The 16,822-nt window shown below is 36.3% G+C and overlaps 1 protein-coding gene across 8 annotated transcripts in view; it reads left to right on the forward strand.

Annotated features, from left to right (window-relative positions):
* Positions 1–16,822, forward strand: part of LCORL (ligand dependent nuclear receptor corepressor like) — an 82,176-nt gene that overhangs the window by 22,846 nt on the left and 42,508 nt on the right. For all 8 annotated transcript variants that reach the window (XM_059845093.1, XM_059845092.1, XM_059845096.1 and 5 more), the window contains exons 2-4: positions 2,541–2,606; positions 9,341–9,420; positions 9,652–9,781. In XM_059845093.1, coding sequence (XP_059701076.1) covers positions 2,541–2,606; positions 9,341–9,420; positions 9,652–9,781 — 276 coding nt within the window. The remainder of the gene's footprint in view (positions 1–2,540; positions 2,607–9,340; positions 9,421–9,651; positions 9,782–16,822) is intronic.

Consider the following 16,822-nt stretch of genomic DNA (forward strand, 5'->3'; position numbering starts at 1 on the left):
TTTAGGAAACGGTGCCAGCATTCATTCATCTGTACTAGAAACTAAGAAACATCTTCATGTTTAGGTTAAACTGAAATTGTATCAATTCTGCTGAAAGGCAGTAGTACTTTGTGGAGCATCGACTGGTGCTTTCTGGGAAACTTTTAGCCTAAGGTCTGAAAAAAGATTCTCTTAATGTTCTTAGGTTATACAAGTAAGTGTTCTTTAAAAAGAAGGCATCAGGTGTCCACAGGTGAGGAAGCAAATGATTGGGCAGGGTAAGTCTGTTTTGGTTCCTTGGAGAAGTTCTATAATACTTCAGGAAGAAAAGCAGCCCTTTGGATGGGTAGGATGGAATTAAGTTTGGTGAATTAGCAAAGAAGCAGGCTGGTCTATCCTTTCCTCAGGGTAAGAAAAGAAAAAAAAAAAAAAACCCAACAACTCCCACAGTATGCTAATTGCCATCTTTAATACAAGCTGTATGGAAGTCTGTTTTGAAATTGCATTTTCTGTTGACAAACTGCTGTTTACAGAGCTGGGTTTCTGAGCTCTTGATTTTCTATAGGCAGGAGCAGGTAGTTGGGCAGGCAGGTGAGGAGAAAAGTAAAGGCAGAAACAAGTACCACCCTCCACAGGATGGGAAGGGTGGTAGGTATCCAAAGAGCAAGGAGGTTTTGGGTGCTGACTGGGATGGTGAACAAGATTCCTGTTGTTTGATTGATGGAGTACTGAAAAATAAGAGTTGCTGTTTTCTCTTTTGAAATACACAGGGTTGTCTCCAAGTGCTGCTTCATTCATTTCTTTACCCAGGGACAGTAATTTGGCAGGATGTAACTAGCTGCTCACCTAAAATGGCTTAGAGTGTGTAACATTAATGGCAATACACATGGTGTGGTTTGTGTTTCCACTCTGTTGTGTTTGGAGGATTGCTATCTTAACTTCAGGCTTCATCTCTCCTGCCTTTTTTTGTCTGTAACCCTTTGAGGCCAGAAGAACAGGGAATTTGTGCAATGCTGATGTGATGTGAATTTATATTACATTGAATCTAAGAGTTGCTGGATGATGCTTTAAGGTAAATTTTAGTGTGTGCCTGGGCTTTGGGCTTTTTGCTTTCTAGTTCTTGTAGGCTGTTTAAAAGATGTGTGTATATGTATTTGTTAGAGGACAGTGGTTTTGTCATTTAATTTGTGTTGTCTCGTGGTACTATATCTAGTAGAAAGAAAAGTGGAAAATGAAATCCATATAGTTCAATATATAAGTCTATTTATAGCTCAGATATCAGATTTGTAGAGGTTATAATTGATTCACAGTACAGTCCATATATTAAAATTATTTTGCAATGGAAATTTTAACAAAATCTGACTTGTCAAACTGTACAGCTCCTATGTGTTAAGATAGCTTCCTTTGTCTGCTTCAAATATAGTATATATTTATTCTTCCTTATACTAGTGTACATACAGTCTAAACCAAAAAGTAAATATAACTTTTGGGGAGGGAACAGGATGTTGTGTTGTCTTAAAAGACATCACATGATGAACAAATTTTGCGATTCTGAATGTTCTTTGTTGATAGAAGTTGTTTCCTGAAGATTTTGGTATCTTTTATGTAATGTGATGATAAAATTGTCTTGCAAAATTCTGGTCTAACAAAATAGCTACAGACAGGCCTTTAGTATAAAGAATGAGAACCTTCAAATGCTGCTTTGAATTATCCTCTTATTTTCAAATAAGCTTATTATTTGGAAGGAGAAAGGGGGGCACTTGGAAATTGTTTCTATATTGAATGAAAGTTCTGTTATATTGATGCTCTAAATTGTCACCATATTTCATCAGTTGTCATGCACTTTTTTGTGGGTTTGGGGTTTCAAACATTTTTTATTTATTTATTTATCAATCATCTGATTTGCTCTGTGTCTTATCACCCTTACTGAAGTATTTAATTTTTACCAAATACCTAAACAGACTAGCTGGTAAATCTGTAAAATAATTGGATTTATATAATCCTCCATTTTAAAATGTTTTTGTACGGATACAGAGGGCTAGAGAGAACTGCCATGGTATCAGAAGCAAAAGAAGCTTGCTTTTTTTCTATTTGCTGTAATATTAGCCTGCTCAGATTATGTAGTTTCAGGCGATCATGAGAAGTTTCTGATCTGTAAAGTTTTCATTTTTTTTTTCTTTTCATTTTTCTTTTCATTTTTTCTTCTCTCTGTACATGACTCTGGTTCTCAGGCTAAGAGAGAAACTCCTTCACTTGCTTAGAGCTATGAGGCTAATCCTCCCACCTTTAGGATTCTGTGGTAGTTATTTTAAGTCTAATGAGGTTGTTGGGGCATGGCTTAATAGGCTGATTGTGGGCAGATGGCACTTGCCTTGTCTTATTTTTATCTTCTAATGCTATTGAATAGTACTATAGTGGAAGGAGTAAATATTTGTTTGATAAATGTAACAATTTATGGAATTGCTCTTAGAATTTGAGGATACTTGTTGCCAGTTCTCTAGAATTTGCTTTCTTTTAAAAAACTTTTCATTTACTGTTTTAAATGTTTCTTTTGTCTCCAGGTTTTGAAAGTATTTTAGAAGGGCTTTATGGACCAAGGCTACGAAGAGACCTCAGTTTATTTGAAGGTAAATGAACCAGCTTTTAGTGCAATGACTGTAACTTACTGGTTTTTCTTTTAGCTAAAAGTAGTTTCAAGTATATATCTTGAATTTGAAAAAGGAAATCTCCAGTGCTTTTCTTTCCGATGTTCATTTATTGATTTTCTTGTCAATACTGTGCCTAAGCAAAACACTAGGGAGAGTGATACATAGGTTTTGTTCCCATACATGGGAATTTGGATTAGCTAAGCTTTTCTGCAAAGCTCTCATGAAAAAGACTTACTCTTCTGGAATACTGCATCTCCTACTTTGTTTTTGAATATCCATTAGAAAGGACAGACAAGCTCCTCAGCTTCCTATTGACATTAATTGGTAAAAGGAAGGTAATGGCTGCTAGTTTGGTCTTATGGTTGTCAAGAAAGTTTATGCTTTTTATATATTCATATATTTTTACATCTTTATTATATGTACACCAAACTTTTAGTTTTTATAGTACTTTATGTATAAATATATATAAAGTCATAGTATGTTCAAGTGTATCCGTACATACACACCTTTTCCATAACCCTTGTAAGATCCAGCATTAGTCCAAATGGGTTTGGTTTTGCTGGAATAGCTGTCAATAACACATAAGTCCTTAGTTAAGTATGGAATGATTTATCTTTCACAACATGGGGATGATACAGCAAAAATTTTCTTTAGAGTATTGAAAGAATTGTTTGCCAAGTTAATTTTATGACTTAAAAAAATGTTACTTCTGTTATGAAACCGTAAAAATGTTCTATCTCATTTCTTTCTAATTCATTGTCTGATAGTACATGAGGCAGACTGGCGTGTGCTGTGTATCTTTGCTTAGAATACTTTTGGAGCTATTGCTTTAACTTGGTAATGGTTTTGTCCCCTTCATAATGTGCAATTTCCTTGGCCTGTACTGTATGCTGCATAACACAGTATTTTCATGGGGAAGGTGGGGAACTTGGAATACTACTTTGCTGATGCTTTCAGAATATTTTATTTTCCTTTTTCAAGCTAGGCATGCCACTAATAAGACATAAAAACATTTAAGAAATATGTACAGTTGGATTAAAGCTTGTTTTCATGACTAGTATTTTCAACTGCTGTGATAAGCATATTTGAAAAGGAAACAGGATATTGTTATAGGTGTGCAGTATCTCTTTTGTTTTTTTCAAGTTGTAATTCCAATACGTTGTATGTATTGGGCTTTACACTGATTAGTAGTTAATTCTTTATTTTTTGCGTGAAAAGGGTTTACTTTTTTTACTTTTTTTTTTTTTAACCTTTTTTTTTTTTTTTTCTTTGGGTAAGAAGGCAGAAAGTACTGAACTAATGAGGTAGTGGCCAAAGTCTAAGCTACAGTTAAAGGGCATGATACGCTACACTGTAAAGTTCATATTGCTCCTTTAGAGTTCATGTGTGCAGATATTTGAGCTGTCTCAGGGGTAAAGTTTTAACTTATTTGCCTCATGCTGTTGAAGATTTCTTACCTATTTAAAATCTGATATTTCCATTGCTTGCATATCTTTGCTATTTGATGCCCTTGTGACTTTGTCTTGAAAATTCACTTTGTGTTTATCTAAAGTACAACATCTCAGACCTATTTATTTTTTCAATTTCTGAACATTTTTGTCAGTAATGTGCAAGAGTTCTTCAACAATTAAAGCCTATTTCCATGTCTGAGGCATCTGTAAAATTTATTTTAGTTCTGGAGCCAGCTGCTGGTAGGTTGGGATGCCTACCTTACCTTACTCTTATTTTTGGTTCATTTTTATAGATCTGGTATCCGTAACTTCAGTAATGCCTTGTGAAATGGTTTATATTGGTACGGTAGAGGTCAGCTTTATCATTAGTATGGTGTGCAGGGCTATTTCTGATTTGAAGTCTGAATTTTGTTTTAAAGATTAATACAGAACTCTCAAGTAAAATTTGTACAAATTTTTCCACTGTCCTAAGTGCCACTTTTCATTTCACAGGTAATGAAACTAAGATACAAAGTAAATAAATTGCCTTAGTTAAAAAATAATGGCTGGTAGAATTAGAACTCAGGTTTTCACACTCTAAGCAATGTGCCTGAATTACTGCATCTTTTAGGCTGTTTATTTTCCTCATCGTAACCACTAAACTAATACTGTCAATATGCAATATTATGGCTCATTAGCATCAAGGGTGTGTTTGCTCAAACATACCTCAAGAAATCATGTAGCTTTCTTGTGCAGAAATATGTGAGAATTGGCTGAAATGTATGCTGCTTAGATACAATAGCATTTTATTCTCTTATGTTGTTGGCTTTATCTATTGTGACATGAAAAAGATCAATAATGTGCATAAAACATAACACGATTGATATGTTTCCTCCTTTGTTCATTCTTGAAATAGTATTTGATCTATAGATTGAAATATTGTCTTGTATTATCTTAAGTTACTTGAATGAATAATAAATTGCAATGGCAAATCTAAATGCTAAAAGGTACACTTCAGTTTTACTAAACTATTACACTTTTCCAAGAAAATACCTTTTAAACATTTTTTTGTGTCTTGAAATTCTTTTATATGTAGGATTTACTTTGTAATTGCTGAAGTGGTTCTTGTCACTGTTATGCAGCACCAGTTTGTTTTCCTGACTGCTTGGTTTCTGCAGCTTCTGGTTGCAGAGGGCTCAAGTTCTGTATCTTGGCATCTGATCTTGGTTCAAGCTCTGAACTGAGGCTTTATGTCTCTGAATCTTTAGGGCTTTCTAATCCTTTTCTCATACCCATTTTCAGCTAAGTAGATTCACATATAAATTGTTATTCTTTACATTCTACTTATGGATAGTTAGCTAAACTGTTAAAAAGCTGTTCCTCTAATCAGGTGGTATGTGTATCCTTTTTTTGGAGGGGATTATGTGCTGGACTTCTATTCTCTTAACCACTGAGGAAAAGCTTTGTCTTGTAGGAAAAAAGAAGTTTTCAGTGCTCTTTCTCTGCCAGGAAAAAAATCATCTTTATACAAGACAAAAGCTTTTATTTTTCCTTATTTTCTTTAGGAGTATTTCTAGTAGTGAAAAATTTTATTAGAAACACAAATCTAATAGTATTGGAGGTTTTATGAAATTAAACATATGAAGCATTTGATAAATACTTCAGCTTTTTTAATGTACTTATTAGAAAGCAGTAGTGCTGTATAAAAAGAAAGGTGGTGATATGTTCAAAATTGTCACAAATAGCTGGAAAATCTTTTGGGACATTATTATAATCAGAAAATACTGGTAAGTAAGAGATGAATTTTTTAATTTTATTTGGACAAATTTTATTTTGTATTTTATTTACTAGACAATTATTTTGTATTTTAAGATACAAACATGAAATCTGTTCAGTACTACAGATGTCTGAATTAATTTTCTTAATTTGGCATTACTTCTTGGGAAAAGTGGTTTGGGGAAACAAAAATGTGAGCCTCTTAAGAAATGAAAAGATTTTATTTTTTGTCAAGGTTCACCAATTTATTCTTAATAAATGGACATAAGTTTAACACCTTTGTGCTAAAGGGTTTTGGTTTCAAGTAATAATCTGTACTGTGATTAGTATTAAAATGCTGTTTGCACAGTCTTAGCAACTTTTTCTCATGAGCTAGCAAGCATTATAGGTTGTCTGCAAATCTTTCATCATGTGACCCCAAGCAAGATAAAATGGGAAGATGATCCTCATCATAAATTCAATGCAGCTGGAGGAAAGTTTGTTCAGATTAAAGTGCTGTCTGTGCCTCTGATTTTTCTGAAAGTATGGCTGCCTATCTGTAGTTAAAAACTTAATACTGATATCAGGATGTTGTTTCCTGTGGTGGTGACCTGACACTGTTTGTCTGGCATTTGATATATCTTGTATATATCTGATATCACTTTTGCTTAGCTCACTGGCAGACTTAAAAAGTCTTCTACGTGATTTATACTGCTTTGAATAAAGGGTTTAGTGTTATGTAGAGCTGATGTTTCTCAAGGTTTGCTTTTTTGGCAATACACAAGGATTGCTCTCTGGTTTGACTTTTACCAGTGGAAATTCAGGATTCCAAGGCAGAAGAACTTCTCTGAAAGTATAAAGCCTGTCCTAGAGTTAGGTGTAGAATCCCAAGGTCCATAAATAGTTTTCATGATTGCAAGGAAAACAATGAACTTGTTGTGAGGGAACAGTGTTGTTTTTATGCTGTGGACATCCTAAAGGAATAGCTGTAATGGGCTGTGACAGGTAGATTAATTCAGCAAAATTACTCATTATCTTTTGTTACTGTCCACTCAAAAAAAATACCATGTCTGTTTTTAAACATCAGCTGTCCAACCTGTAAAAATTGCTCTTTTGCATCCCTGAAAGCATATAATACAATAATACAGAATTCTGTTCTAAATCAGTATTTTAGAGCTGAGCAAACTAGATTTAAGTAATAATATGGAGTTACTTACCTTATGTTTGTGCTCTACTGAAGAACCTTTATTTTTCAGAGTAATTTTATTCTTATTTTGCCTTTTAATTAATATCTTTGAGAAGAAGTAAAAGCTCAGTGGTTGTGGGAAGAGGGTGGAGGACAGTGGGCAGTGGGAAACAACCCTGCAGACAGCAAGGTCAGAGAAGGAAGAGGGGAGAGGTGCTCCAATCACTGGAGTAGAGATGCCCCTGCAGCCCTTGGAGACGACCATGGTGAAACACGTAGAACCTGCAGCCCATGGAGGACCAGGTTGGACCAGATATCCACAGTGCAGCCCTTGGAGGACCCACTGGAGCAGGTGGAGATGCCCTGAAGGAAGCTACAGCCTATGAAGATCTCATGCTGGAGCAGGCCTCTGTCAGGAATTGCAGCCTATAGAGAAGAGCCCATGCAGGAGCAGGTTTTCTGGCAGGAGCTGTGGGTCTGTGGAATAGTCTCTTCCTGAAGGACTGTGCCCTGTGGAAAAGACACGTACTAGAGCAGCTCATGAAGAGCTGCAGTTGTGGGAAGAACACTGGAGCAGTTTGTGAAGGCCTATGGGAGAGACCCCAAGCTGGAAGCAGGGAAAAAAGAGAAGGAAGTGGCAGAGAAGAACTGTTATGAAATGAGAGCAGCCCGTTTCCCATCCTCCTTGCACTGTTTGGGGTGGGGGAGGAGGTAGAAGAGTCAGGAATGAAGGGGTGAAGCTGAAGCCTGGGAAGAAAGGGTGGTAAGGTTGCTTAGTGTTTTCCCTTTCTTATTATGCAAATTTGTTTTTATTGGCTATAAATGAAATTGATTCTCTCCAAGTTGAGTCTGACTTCCCTGTTACAGTAATTGGTAAGTGATCTCCTTGTCTTTATCTTGACCCTCAAGTTTCTCCCCCCTGGTTTTCTCTCCTACCATCTTACTTCCTCACCCCTGCCCTTTGAAGAGGGGCAGTGGATTGAGAGCATCACTGGACTGGGGGGTTGGCAGCCAGCCAAGATCATGGTACTGTCATGTGCTATTGAAAGCAGATAACTTCAAGAACCTCCCTAAACAGAACTGACTGTAATTTAGTGGTATGGAGAAAAGGAGGAAATATACCTGGTAACTAATAATGGGAGTGAAAAAGTTGTTTAGGTTGTAAGCACATGAACAGGATGGAGAAGACCTTGGTGTTGTAGTTAATCATATTTGGATTCACCTGCCAAAACACTGCAGCTGTAATAAAGGCTGCTGCATAGCTAGGATACTGTAGGAAAAGTACTGCCTGCGGTGTAAGGAAGTCTGGGGTAAAGGTAAAAGACATCATCTTGAGATCTTGCTCCCCGTGTTCAGGAAGCAGGTGTTCTAGTGAGACTTGTGCAGAAGAGATGGAGTTGAATCTCCTGAGGAAAAGCAGGTGGACTGGATTAGCTACAAAATGAAGTGTTAAGGGGATAATGAAGGTCTCTGTAAATGCATCAAGGTGCTAAATACCTCGTTATTGTTCATGGGTACAAGAATAAAATTGCCACAAAAGCAAACTGGAATAAGTTGCCATGTGCATTTTAAACAAGAAATTAGAAGCATTATTTTAACTACTACAGTTGGTTTGGGAAAAGTTTTAAAGTAACTAGTGTCTGTGAAGAGAAGGATATTGGCTGAAAACTCTTTAATTTTTTAAATGGAGCTTATTTTAAAGAAGGTAGATTATGTGTCTCCATTCAGTAGAAGACTGGACTTGTCTTCTAACGCAATGTAAGTTTAAGTCCCGCATTCCATCTAGACCAGAGTACCTTTTCTGATAAAACACATCTAGACCAGAGTACCTTTTCTGATAAAACATATAAAGGTACATTTCTAGATGAATCAAGTGCTACAAGTGACTATAAGGCTTGGACTTACCTATAATGATTATATCAAATCAATTAAAATACTGTAAGTATAATGCATGTAGCTCACATGGTGAGGAGTCTGTATCCTAATTCTTAGCTTAGTTTGCCACAAGTTTGCACACTTCAGTTAAAAAGAATGATGTCTTCAATTCAGAGCTTTCTTTGCAGTATTCAGATGCCTCCAGTAATTATGACAGATAATTAATTGAATGACACAAGTTTACCTTTTCTTCTTGTAAGGAAGGCACTCTGCTATTTTTAAGTTGAGCTATAAAAGCCAGACAAGAATTTGAAAATATCTGAAGTATTGAATATGACTGAATGTACCAAGAAATATATATCATATTAGTAATGGAATTTATTTAAGAGAATCTTAGGAAGTGTGTGTTATTCTCAAAATCAATTTTGGCTTGTTTAAAACATCTAGCTTTCTTTTCTTCCTTTAAGACTGTGAGCCAGAAGAGCTAACTGACTGGTCTATGGATGAGAAATGTTCCTTTTGTAATTTACACAAAGAAACAGCCAGTGTAAGTATGAGCATTATATTAAAAATTACTCTACTCCCCAACACTATTTTTTTTGTATGAAAGTAAGAGTCAGAGAATTGAACTTTGGAAATAAGTTCATTCCACATTTTGACTCAAGGTAGTTTGATTTTAGTGGTTCTATTCCATTCAATAACTCAGTAATTTAATTGTATATTTTTCTACCAGCAGACTAACTTCTGAAAGATGTTATGCTCTTCATATATTTTCTAGGATCGTGCATCAGTTTTCGGTTCTTCACAGTCAACGCCTACAGAGGAACTGTCATCTCAGGGCCAGTCCAACACTGATAAGATTGAATGCCAAGCAGAAAACTATCTAAATGCACTCTTTCGAAAGAAAGGTAATAAAAGCATGTCTTTTGTGTTATGAAACAGGATGAAAAATCTAGAAGAATCAAATTATTCAGGGTTATTTTTTTTTCTAAGTTTTTTTTAATATATCTACTGAAATAGATGTTTCTGCTGTTTCTCGTTTTTATTCCTTTGGTTTTCCTTAATCTTTTTCTTACTTGAATCACCAAATGAAGTACTACCCTTCCTACTTGCCATTCCTCTTCATCCTCTTGCATTATGTGTCATTCTTTTGAATTCCTGTTCATAAATTGTATTGGATTTTTCTTTTTACCATGAGCTGCTACTTTGTTTTCATGCCAACCTCAGGTGTCATTCTCTGGAATTCGAAGCATTCAAACATTTTCTGTTCCTAAATTCTCACTTCTGGTTTTTTATGGGAAACACGTTTTAGGCAAGAGAATATGCTTTGCAGATTGCAAAATGGAATTTGGGATCTTTTTGCATGAAAGCTGCTCCTTTAAATACATCCAGGTTGGAGGTTAAAACTTCTTGTCAAAATGTAGTATTTAGTAGATCATTAATTTTTTGACTGTTCTTACTCTTTGCTCTGTCAAGTAAGATCAGTACATGAGCAAATGACAAATCAGCTTAGTTCATGAACGTTACTTGGTTTCCTCACTGTCCACAAAAACAGAAATACTAATTTTCTTCCTTAAGTTCTTGTGAATGAAGAAATGTGAATGAAGTTACTGTGAATGCAGTAACTGCAATTTTTTTGGGGGGCTTAGATTTTTTTGGGGTTTAGTATGTGTGTGTCAGAATAGTTGAGTAGGGTGACAGCTCTCTCTTGCATTTGACAGAGTTAGAGTCAGATACTGTCTCTTCTTCACATAGGTGGGAGAAAAAAGCAAAGTTAGTTTTCTCCCTTTTAAATTGCTGTAGAAGGAGAGATTATTATGCTCTTAAACCTGGGGTATGTAAAATTTTTTTCTGTACAGATTTGTCTACTTGCATTTTAAAGAGCTGAAATGGAGTGCAACAGCATTTTGAGTGCATCCTTTGGACTCTTGACTTTCTTTCAAACCAGCTATTTTCCATTTGAAATAAAATGTCCAATGAAGTTGGCACCTCGTTAGTTCTTAAAGTCTTATTATATTTTCATCACAGGCCCAATTGTGTGGCATCTCCCTAGGCAGATATTTTAATTCCTTCAAATTTCCACTTTGTCAGATCTCTTCTTGGTCTCGATGTGTACAATGTTATTCACTGTTTGCCTGCTTTATGCTCCTGCTGCAGATGATCTCTTTTGATACTCCTTGAGAGGAACTTGTATCATGGGAGAAGTGAAACTTGGCATGACCTCACCTTAGTGGAGTGAATGACTTCTAAGTGAAGTTTTTCACAAAGAACATTTGGCTTTTAGCATTTTCTTTTGGTTTGATCTGCCAGATCAGTAATGCTAGGTTAAAGAGGTTTTGTCTGTTGGAAAATGAAACTTCCAGTTGTTTTTGTGATTCTCTGAAGTACTTCTGCATTGTTGGGTAAGAATTTACTAAGAATATTGCTTCAGTTCAGGTCTTAGCAAAGTCTTTAAAGTTGTTCAAATTACAGGAAGCAAAAAGGCAAAAAATAGTAAAGGGCATGTGGAACCAATTTATGAGGTATTCAAGTAACTGGTTTGGATTTTAGGAGGAAGACGAAGAGTTTTACTAAGAAAATCCCAAGTCTGCTTTCTGAATTTTTGTAGGTTTTTGAGTTCAAGTATCAACTTATGAAGAAAGGAATAAAAAAAAAAATCCAGTAATTGTTTAGCTAAGGAATAGTTAGCTAAGGAATAGTTAGCTAAGGAATAGTTCTTATACCTGGTCTCAAACCAAATGTTCTTTCGTTGTTAAAAAATTGTAGAATTCTTAGCTGGCTGTCTTTAAAATGGAGTAACACTTGTTTGGATTGCAAACTCCTCAAAATTATCTACACTCTTGCTATTGTAGCTAATTTAGGCCTCTATGAACAATTTCTAAGACCATTGAGCAAATTAGAGAGTTCATTTCTTGGTCTCATTAATCTTTTATTTTGAAGAAATTTATATATGGCTTTTTTAATTTCCAGACTAGTTTAACAGAATTTGGTTATGGCTTTGGGTTTGGTTTTTGGGGGTTTTTTTTGTATCAGGAAACTTGTTCAGAAGATCTCAAAAGATACCTATTTGTCTGTAAAATATAGGACAAAAGATGATAAACTCCTCCCAAAATGGGTAAACTCTTGAAATGCTGTAAGCAACTAAGGTCTTCCCATTAGGAATTCAACTTCGCTATGTATTAGTGAGAGACCAGTTTTGTACTCACTTGTCTGTAGGGAAGTCCTGTGCTCAGCAGACACGTCAGCAAATCCAAAGTCCTTCTTGTCATCAAACACTGATTGTTGCCATTAAACAATGTGTCTGAAACCCAAATTCTTTCTTCCCAAGTATGACATCTCTCTTTACCCTTTTGGTGGTGTAAGCAGAGTAGACTTAGATTGGGGGTTTTCCACTTCCATAATGTTGAAGTTCAGCTGTTCTGGTTTTTTAAGGGAAAAACACAGTATGCTTTAAAAATAAATATAGGTCTTTTCTTTCTATGAGTATTATAGAGTGTGACATATGATCATTGTTATATCACAGAATCACAGTTGTTTAAAAGCTTGATCGGACATTTTGTTCATGGACTATTAATTTTCTGTATTTCTAGTAATACACATTGTGTGTTCTTAGAAGCTCATTTTTCCATGCAATATTAATGTGACCTCTTTAAATAAAACCAAAGAAAAAGAGTGTGAATCAGGTTCTGTTTTCAGGTTAGATGATTCACCAAGAGACGACTGAGACTTGAGATGCTCACGTAGAAGTTAAGGAATTTAGGCTCAAAATTATAGAGAAAATGTTTGAGATTACTTGAATCTTTTCAGATTCTCTGGGCTGCTCTGTCAGATATCTTTAATGCCATGTTTCCCATCCCAAAGTAATTTTTCTGTAAGCTTTTTAGAGCTCTTTACTATTTCTACATATCCTTGTTATGTTCTAAAATATTTCCATTTATAAATATGGCTTTGTTATACCATACCATATACCTGAGTTTAACTTCGAGTTCTTCTTTTCTTTTTGTTGTTTTCTTTCAGTTGCACAGCTGTCACAAGCTGGTTATGCATCTTGGACAATGTATATTTCATTTAGCAAACCTATGACAACTAATCATGCACCCATTATCTCAGACTAAAAAAAGTGTTACTTTCTGAGGTGTAGTTTTGAGTGGCACACACTACTTCATCCAAAACTTGCAATTTCTTTTGATTATTAATCTTAAGAAATCTAATTTGCCCTTTCAAAATCTGGATGGTTTTCTGTAATCACTGACACTGACACAGTTTGTGTGATAAACTTCTGTGACTGCTTTGCTGTCCCTCTTAAACCTCATCAGGAAAGAATGTTTAGTGGGGTTTTCACTCCTTTCTTAAGGAGATACTTTTTGTGCTGACCACCTACCTGCCAGTGTTATTCTCTTCACTGATTCTGCATTTCTTGATCATTTCTACTACATTTACAGGGATTCATTGAAATATGACTGGATGTTGAATAGTGAGCATTGCAACCTGAGCAGAGGAAGAAAAAAGGTGGAGTGTTTATGAGAACAGAAGAGTTAACTTACTCCTTCTGTTTGTTGGTTGGTCAAGTTAGCTGATCTAATCATGATACATGCCTCAGAATAAACAGTTGTATTCCTGTTGTCACGTGCTGATGACCTGACAGCAACCTGAACAATTTTACACATAGAACTAAGAACATCACTGGGACAGTTTGGTGGCTGTTGAGGTGGGGTTATTAAAATAAAATGTGGCCTTTTTGTGAAAAGGGTGAATTTATGGAGTGAATTTATGAAGCACACTGAGAAGCAATCATGGGTTCTTTGTCTTACTTCTCACACAACTGGATTGCAGGTACAAGGGGGATTGTGATTTCCTGCTGCTTTTCACTGCCTGTTGGCATTGTGTCAAAAGACAAATTACGTCCTAAGGTTGAGTTTTTAGTGAAAAAGTACTGGTTTTCAATAAATGGAATACTATTGTGAAACACTATTTTGGGAGGTTTTAACTCATTGTTCATTGTCCTGACAGTCAAATCTGTCACCATAGGCATTGCAGTCTGGTGATCATACACAATGTTAATGTGCAGAATAGTTAACAGTACAGGTTTGAATAGTTACAAGCTCATGCAGCACATAAACTGAGGAAGTATTAATCCTAAATGTGACCTTTGAATTAAAATAAATCATTGCAATTGGTCATAATTACATTACATAATTACTCTTTTCTCTTGTATTCAGACTGTTACCTTGACAATCAAAAGCAGAAAACATCAGATAACATCACACAAATACAGCCTTCTTTTATCCTAATAACATCAGGTCTGCAGAACTTTAGAGGCTGTTCTACTGGGTTTAAATTATATGTTATACATGGACTAAATACAGCTGCCTTGTATTTTATAATGACTGTGAAAAACGGGGCTTCAAACAGATGTAGTCATGCAAATTTAAAACTTTGCAAGTTTTTCCTATAGTCACAACGCCTAATAAAACATCTTAGGAAAACAAACTATTCAGGTCATACCAAGTATATCTGGTGCCATCTGCTGATAACAATTAAGAAATATTTGGTAGTGATAGTAAGTTCAGAGTTCTAATGCCTTTCTTGCCCAAAATACATTTCATTGTGTTTAAAAATTTTATATGGCTAATTACAAATTTCTCATGTGTAGTGGAAAATTACCACTATGAATCACAGGATGGGTGAAGTACTTCCCCGTGTTGGGTGGAACAGACTGGGCAATGAGATACCGGGGAGCAACACTACAGAAAGGGACTTGGGGGTCCTGGTTGATGGAAAGTTGGACATGAGTCAACAGTGCCCTGGCAGCCAGGAGGGCCAGCCCTGTCCTGGGGGGCATCAGGCACAGCATGGCCAGCTGGGCAAGGGAGGGGATTGTCCTGCTCTGCTCTGGGCTGAGGCATCTTCACCTTGAGTGCTGGAGCAGTTTTGGGCGCCACAGTATAAGAAAGACATCAAACATTAGAGAGTGTCCAAAGGAGGCCAACAAAGATGGTGAAGGGTTTTAAGGGGAGGCCATACAGGGAGTGGCTGAAAGTCACTTGCCTTTCTCAGTCAGGAGGAGACTGAGGAGAGACCTCATTGCAGTTACAACTTTCTCTTGACGGGAAGTGGAGGGGCAGGCACTGATCTCTTCTCCCTGGTGACCAGTGACAAGACCTGAGGTCAGCCTCAGTCCCAAAGCTGTGCTAGAGAAAGTTCAGCTTGGATGTTAGGAAAATATTCTTCACCAGAGGGTGGTTGGGCATTGGAAACAGTCTCCCCAGGGCAGTGGTCACAGCACCAAGCCTGACAGAGTTCAAGAAGCATTTGGACAATAATCTCAGGCACATGGTATGACTCTTGGAGGTGTCCTGTGCAGGGCCAGGAGCTGGACTTTGATGATCCTTGTAAGTCCCTTTCAACTCAGGATATTCTAATTTTAAGACAGGGTCAAAGTCTTTACAATGGTGCATAGCAGGATAATGACTAACTGTAAACAAGTTTAAATAAGAGGTTCATTTTAATGTAAGGAAAAATGAGGACAGGCAAGCAGTAGAACATGCCACCCAGAGGTTGTAGAGTCTCCCATCCATGGAAGTATTCCTTACCTAACTATGCAAAATCCAGAGGAACTTGATTTGACCTCAAAGATGACTACTTTGAATAAGCAGTTTTACTAGAGACTTCCCAAGGTACTTCCACCATGATTTACATGTTAATTATTTGCATTACAGAACAGTCAATATGATAGCAACACTATTTGCATTTTTGGCAGGTAAGTTTAGTCTACCTGAGTCTAACCCTTTTGCTTGAATATGCAAGTAGCAGCAAGAGGACTTCAAATGCAACCCGGGACCCCATCTTTCAGGGTATATGCTCTTAGATACACACACACCACCCCCTCATCATGTTACTTTTTAGAGTAAAATAGCTTAAAATCTGTGAAATACCAATAGCTGCAGCAGTTGAATATATAAGAAATCCTGCAGTATTCTTCATAGGGAGTATTTGGAAATCATTACCAAAAAAAATTAAACTAATTCTAAAGAAATTATTATAAGAACAAAAAACCAAATCCTTTATAAGTCTGTCTAGGTAAAAGATGACTTTGCTCCTAAGGGAAAAGCTGACTTCTCCTGCAAGTGTCTAAAAGCAAATATGCTTGACTATTACTGGTGTGAAGAGTCTAAAGTGGAATAGAAAGGCAGTAAAAACAGACAGCTCTGAATTAGTTTTGTAATAATGGCAGTTTTATAATAATTGATGCAGGGGATGATTAATAAGGAGAAATCTGTTCCAGGCTGTTGTGTTTTCCTGCTAATGGTAGGTCCCCTGTGCTCTCTGGTCTTTTGCTTCTTTAAGGGTACAGATCACACCAGGATGTAAAATAATTCTCCCATTTGCACTGATGATCACCTGTTACCCAGAAGTTGTCAAGAAGAAGAATAATAAGTTGTCAAGTTGTTTCTTGCATGCATGCAACAAACTAATTGCTCTGTATAAGTAGGGTCATTCCAGACCCTACTCAGTCCTGATAATATTTTGTATAATTCATTTTCTGTGAGTTTCTGATTACAGGCAGTCAAATTTTTGGGTTTTGAAGCTAAGCTGTTCATCAGTAGATTTCATTGTCTGGAACTGCCATTTTCCTGTCATGCAAACAATTTTGTTCCTAGATAATTCAGTTATTTAATTTCATCTCTTAACTTTCCGTATTCTTTTCTTGTATTTTGCATGTGCATCAGTACTTTACATCTGTTGTCTTAGTGTTCCAGTATCTGTTGAATTTTTTCTTTACTTCTAAGTGTGTCTGTAGGATGGTAAACTCCAGTTGAATATTTATTGAGTTCATTCTTTAGGAATCAGGAATTAGGTATGCTCTGTTTATATTGCTGTGGCTGGAGGTTACATAGTGGGGAGAGATCTTTGTAGGTATCCTCCATCATTTAGAATTTCACCTCATA

Source organism: Haemorhous mexicanus, chromosome 4, assembly GCF_027477595.1.
Source record: "Haemorhous mexicanus isolate bHaeMex1 chromosome 4, bHaeMex1.pri, whole genome shotgun sequence".
NCBI classification, from domain to species: Eukaryota; Metazoa; Chordata; class Aves; order Passeriformes; family Fringillidae; genus Haemorhous; species Haemorhous mexicanus.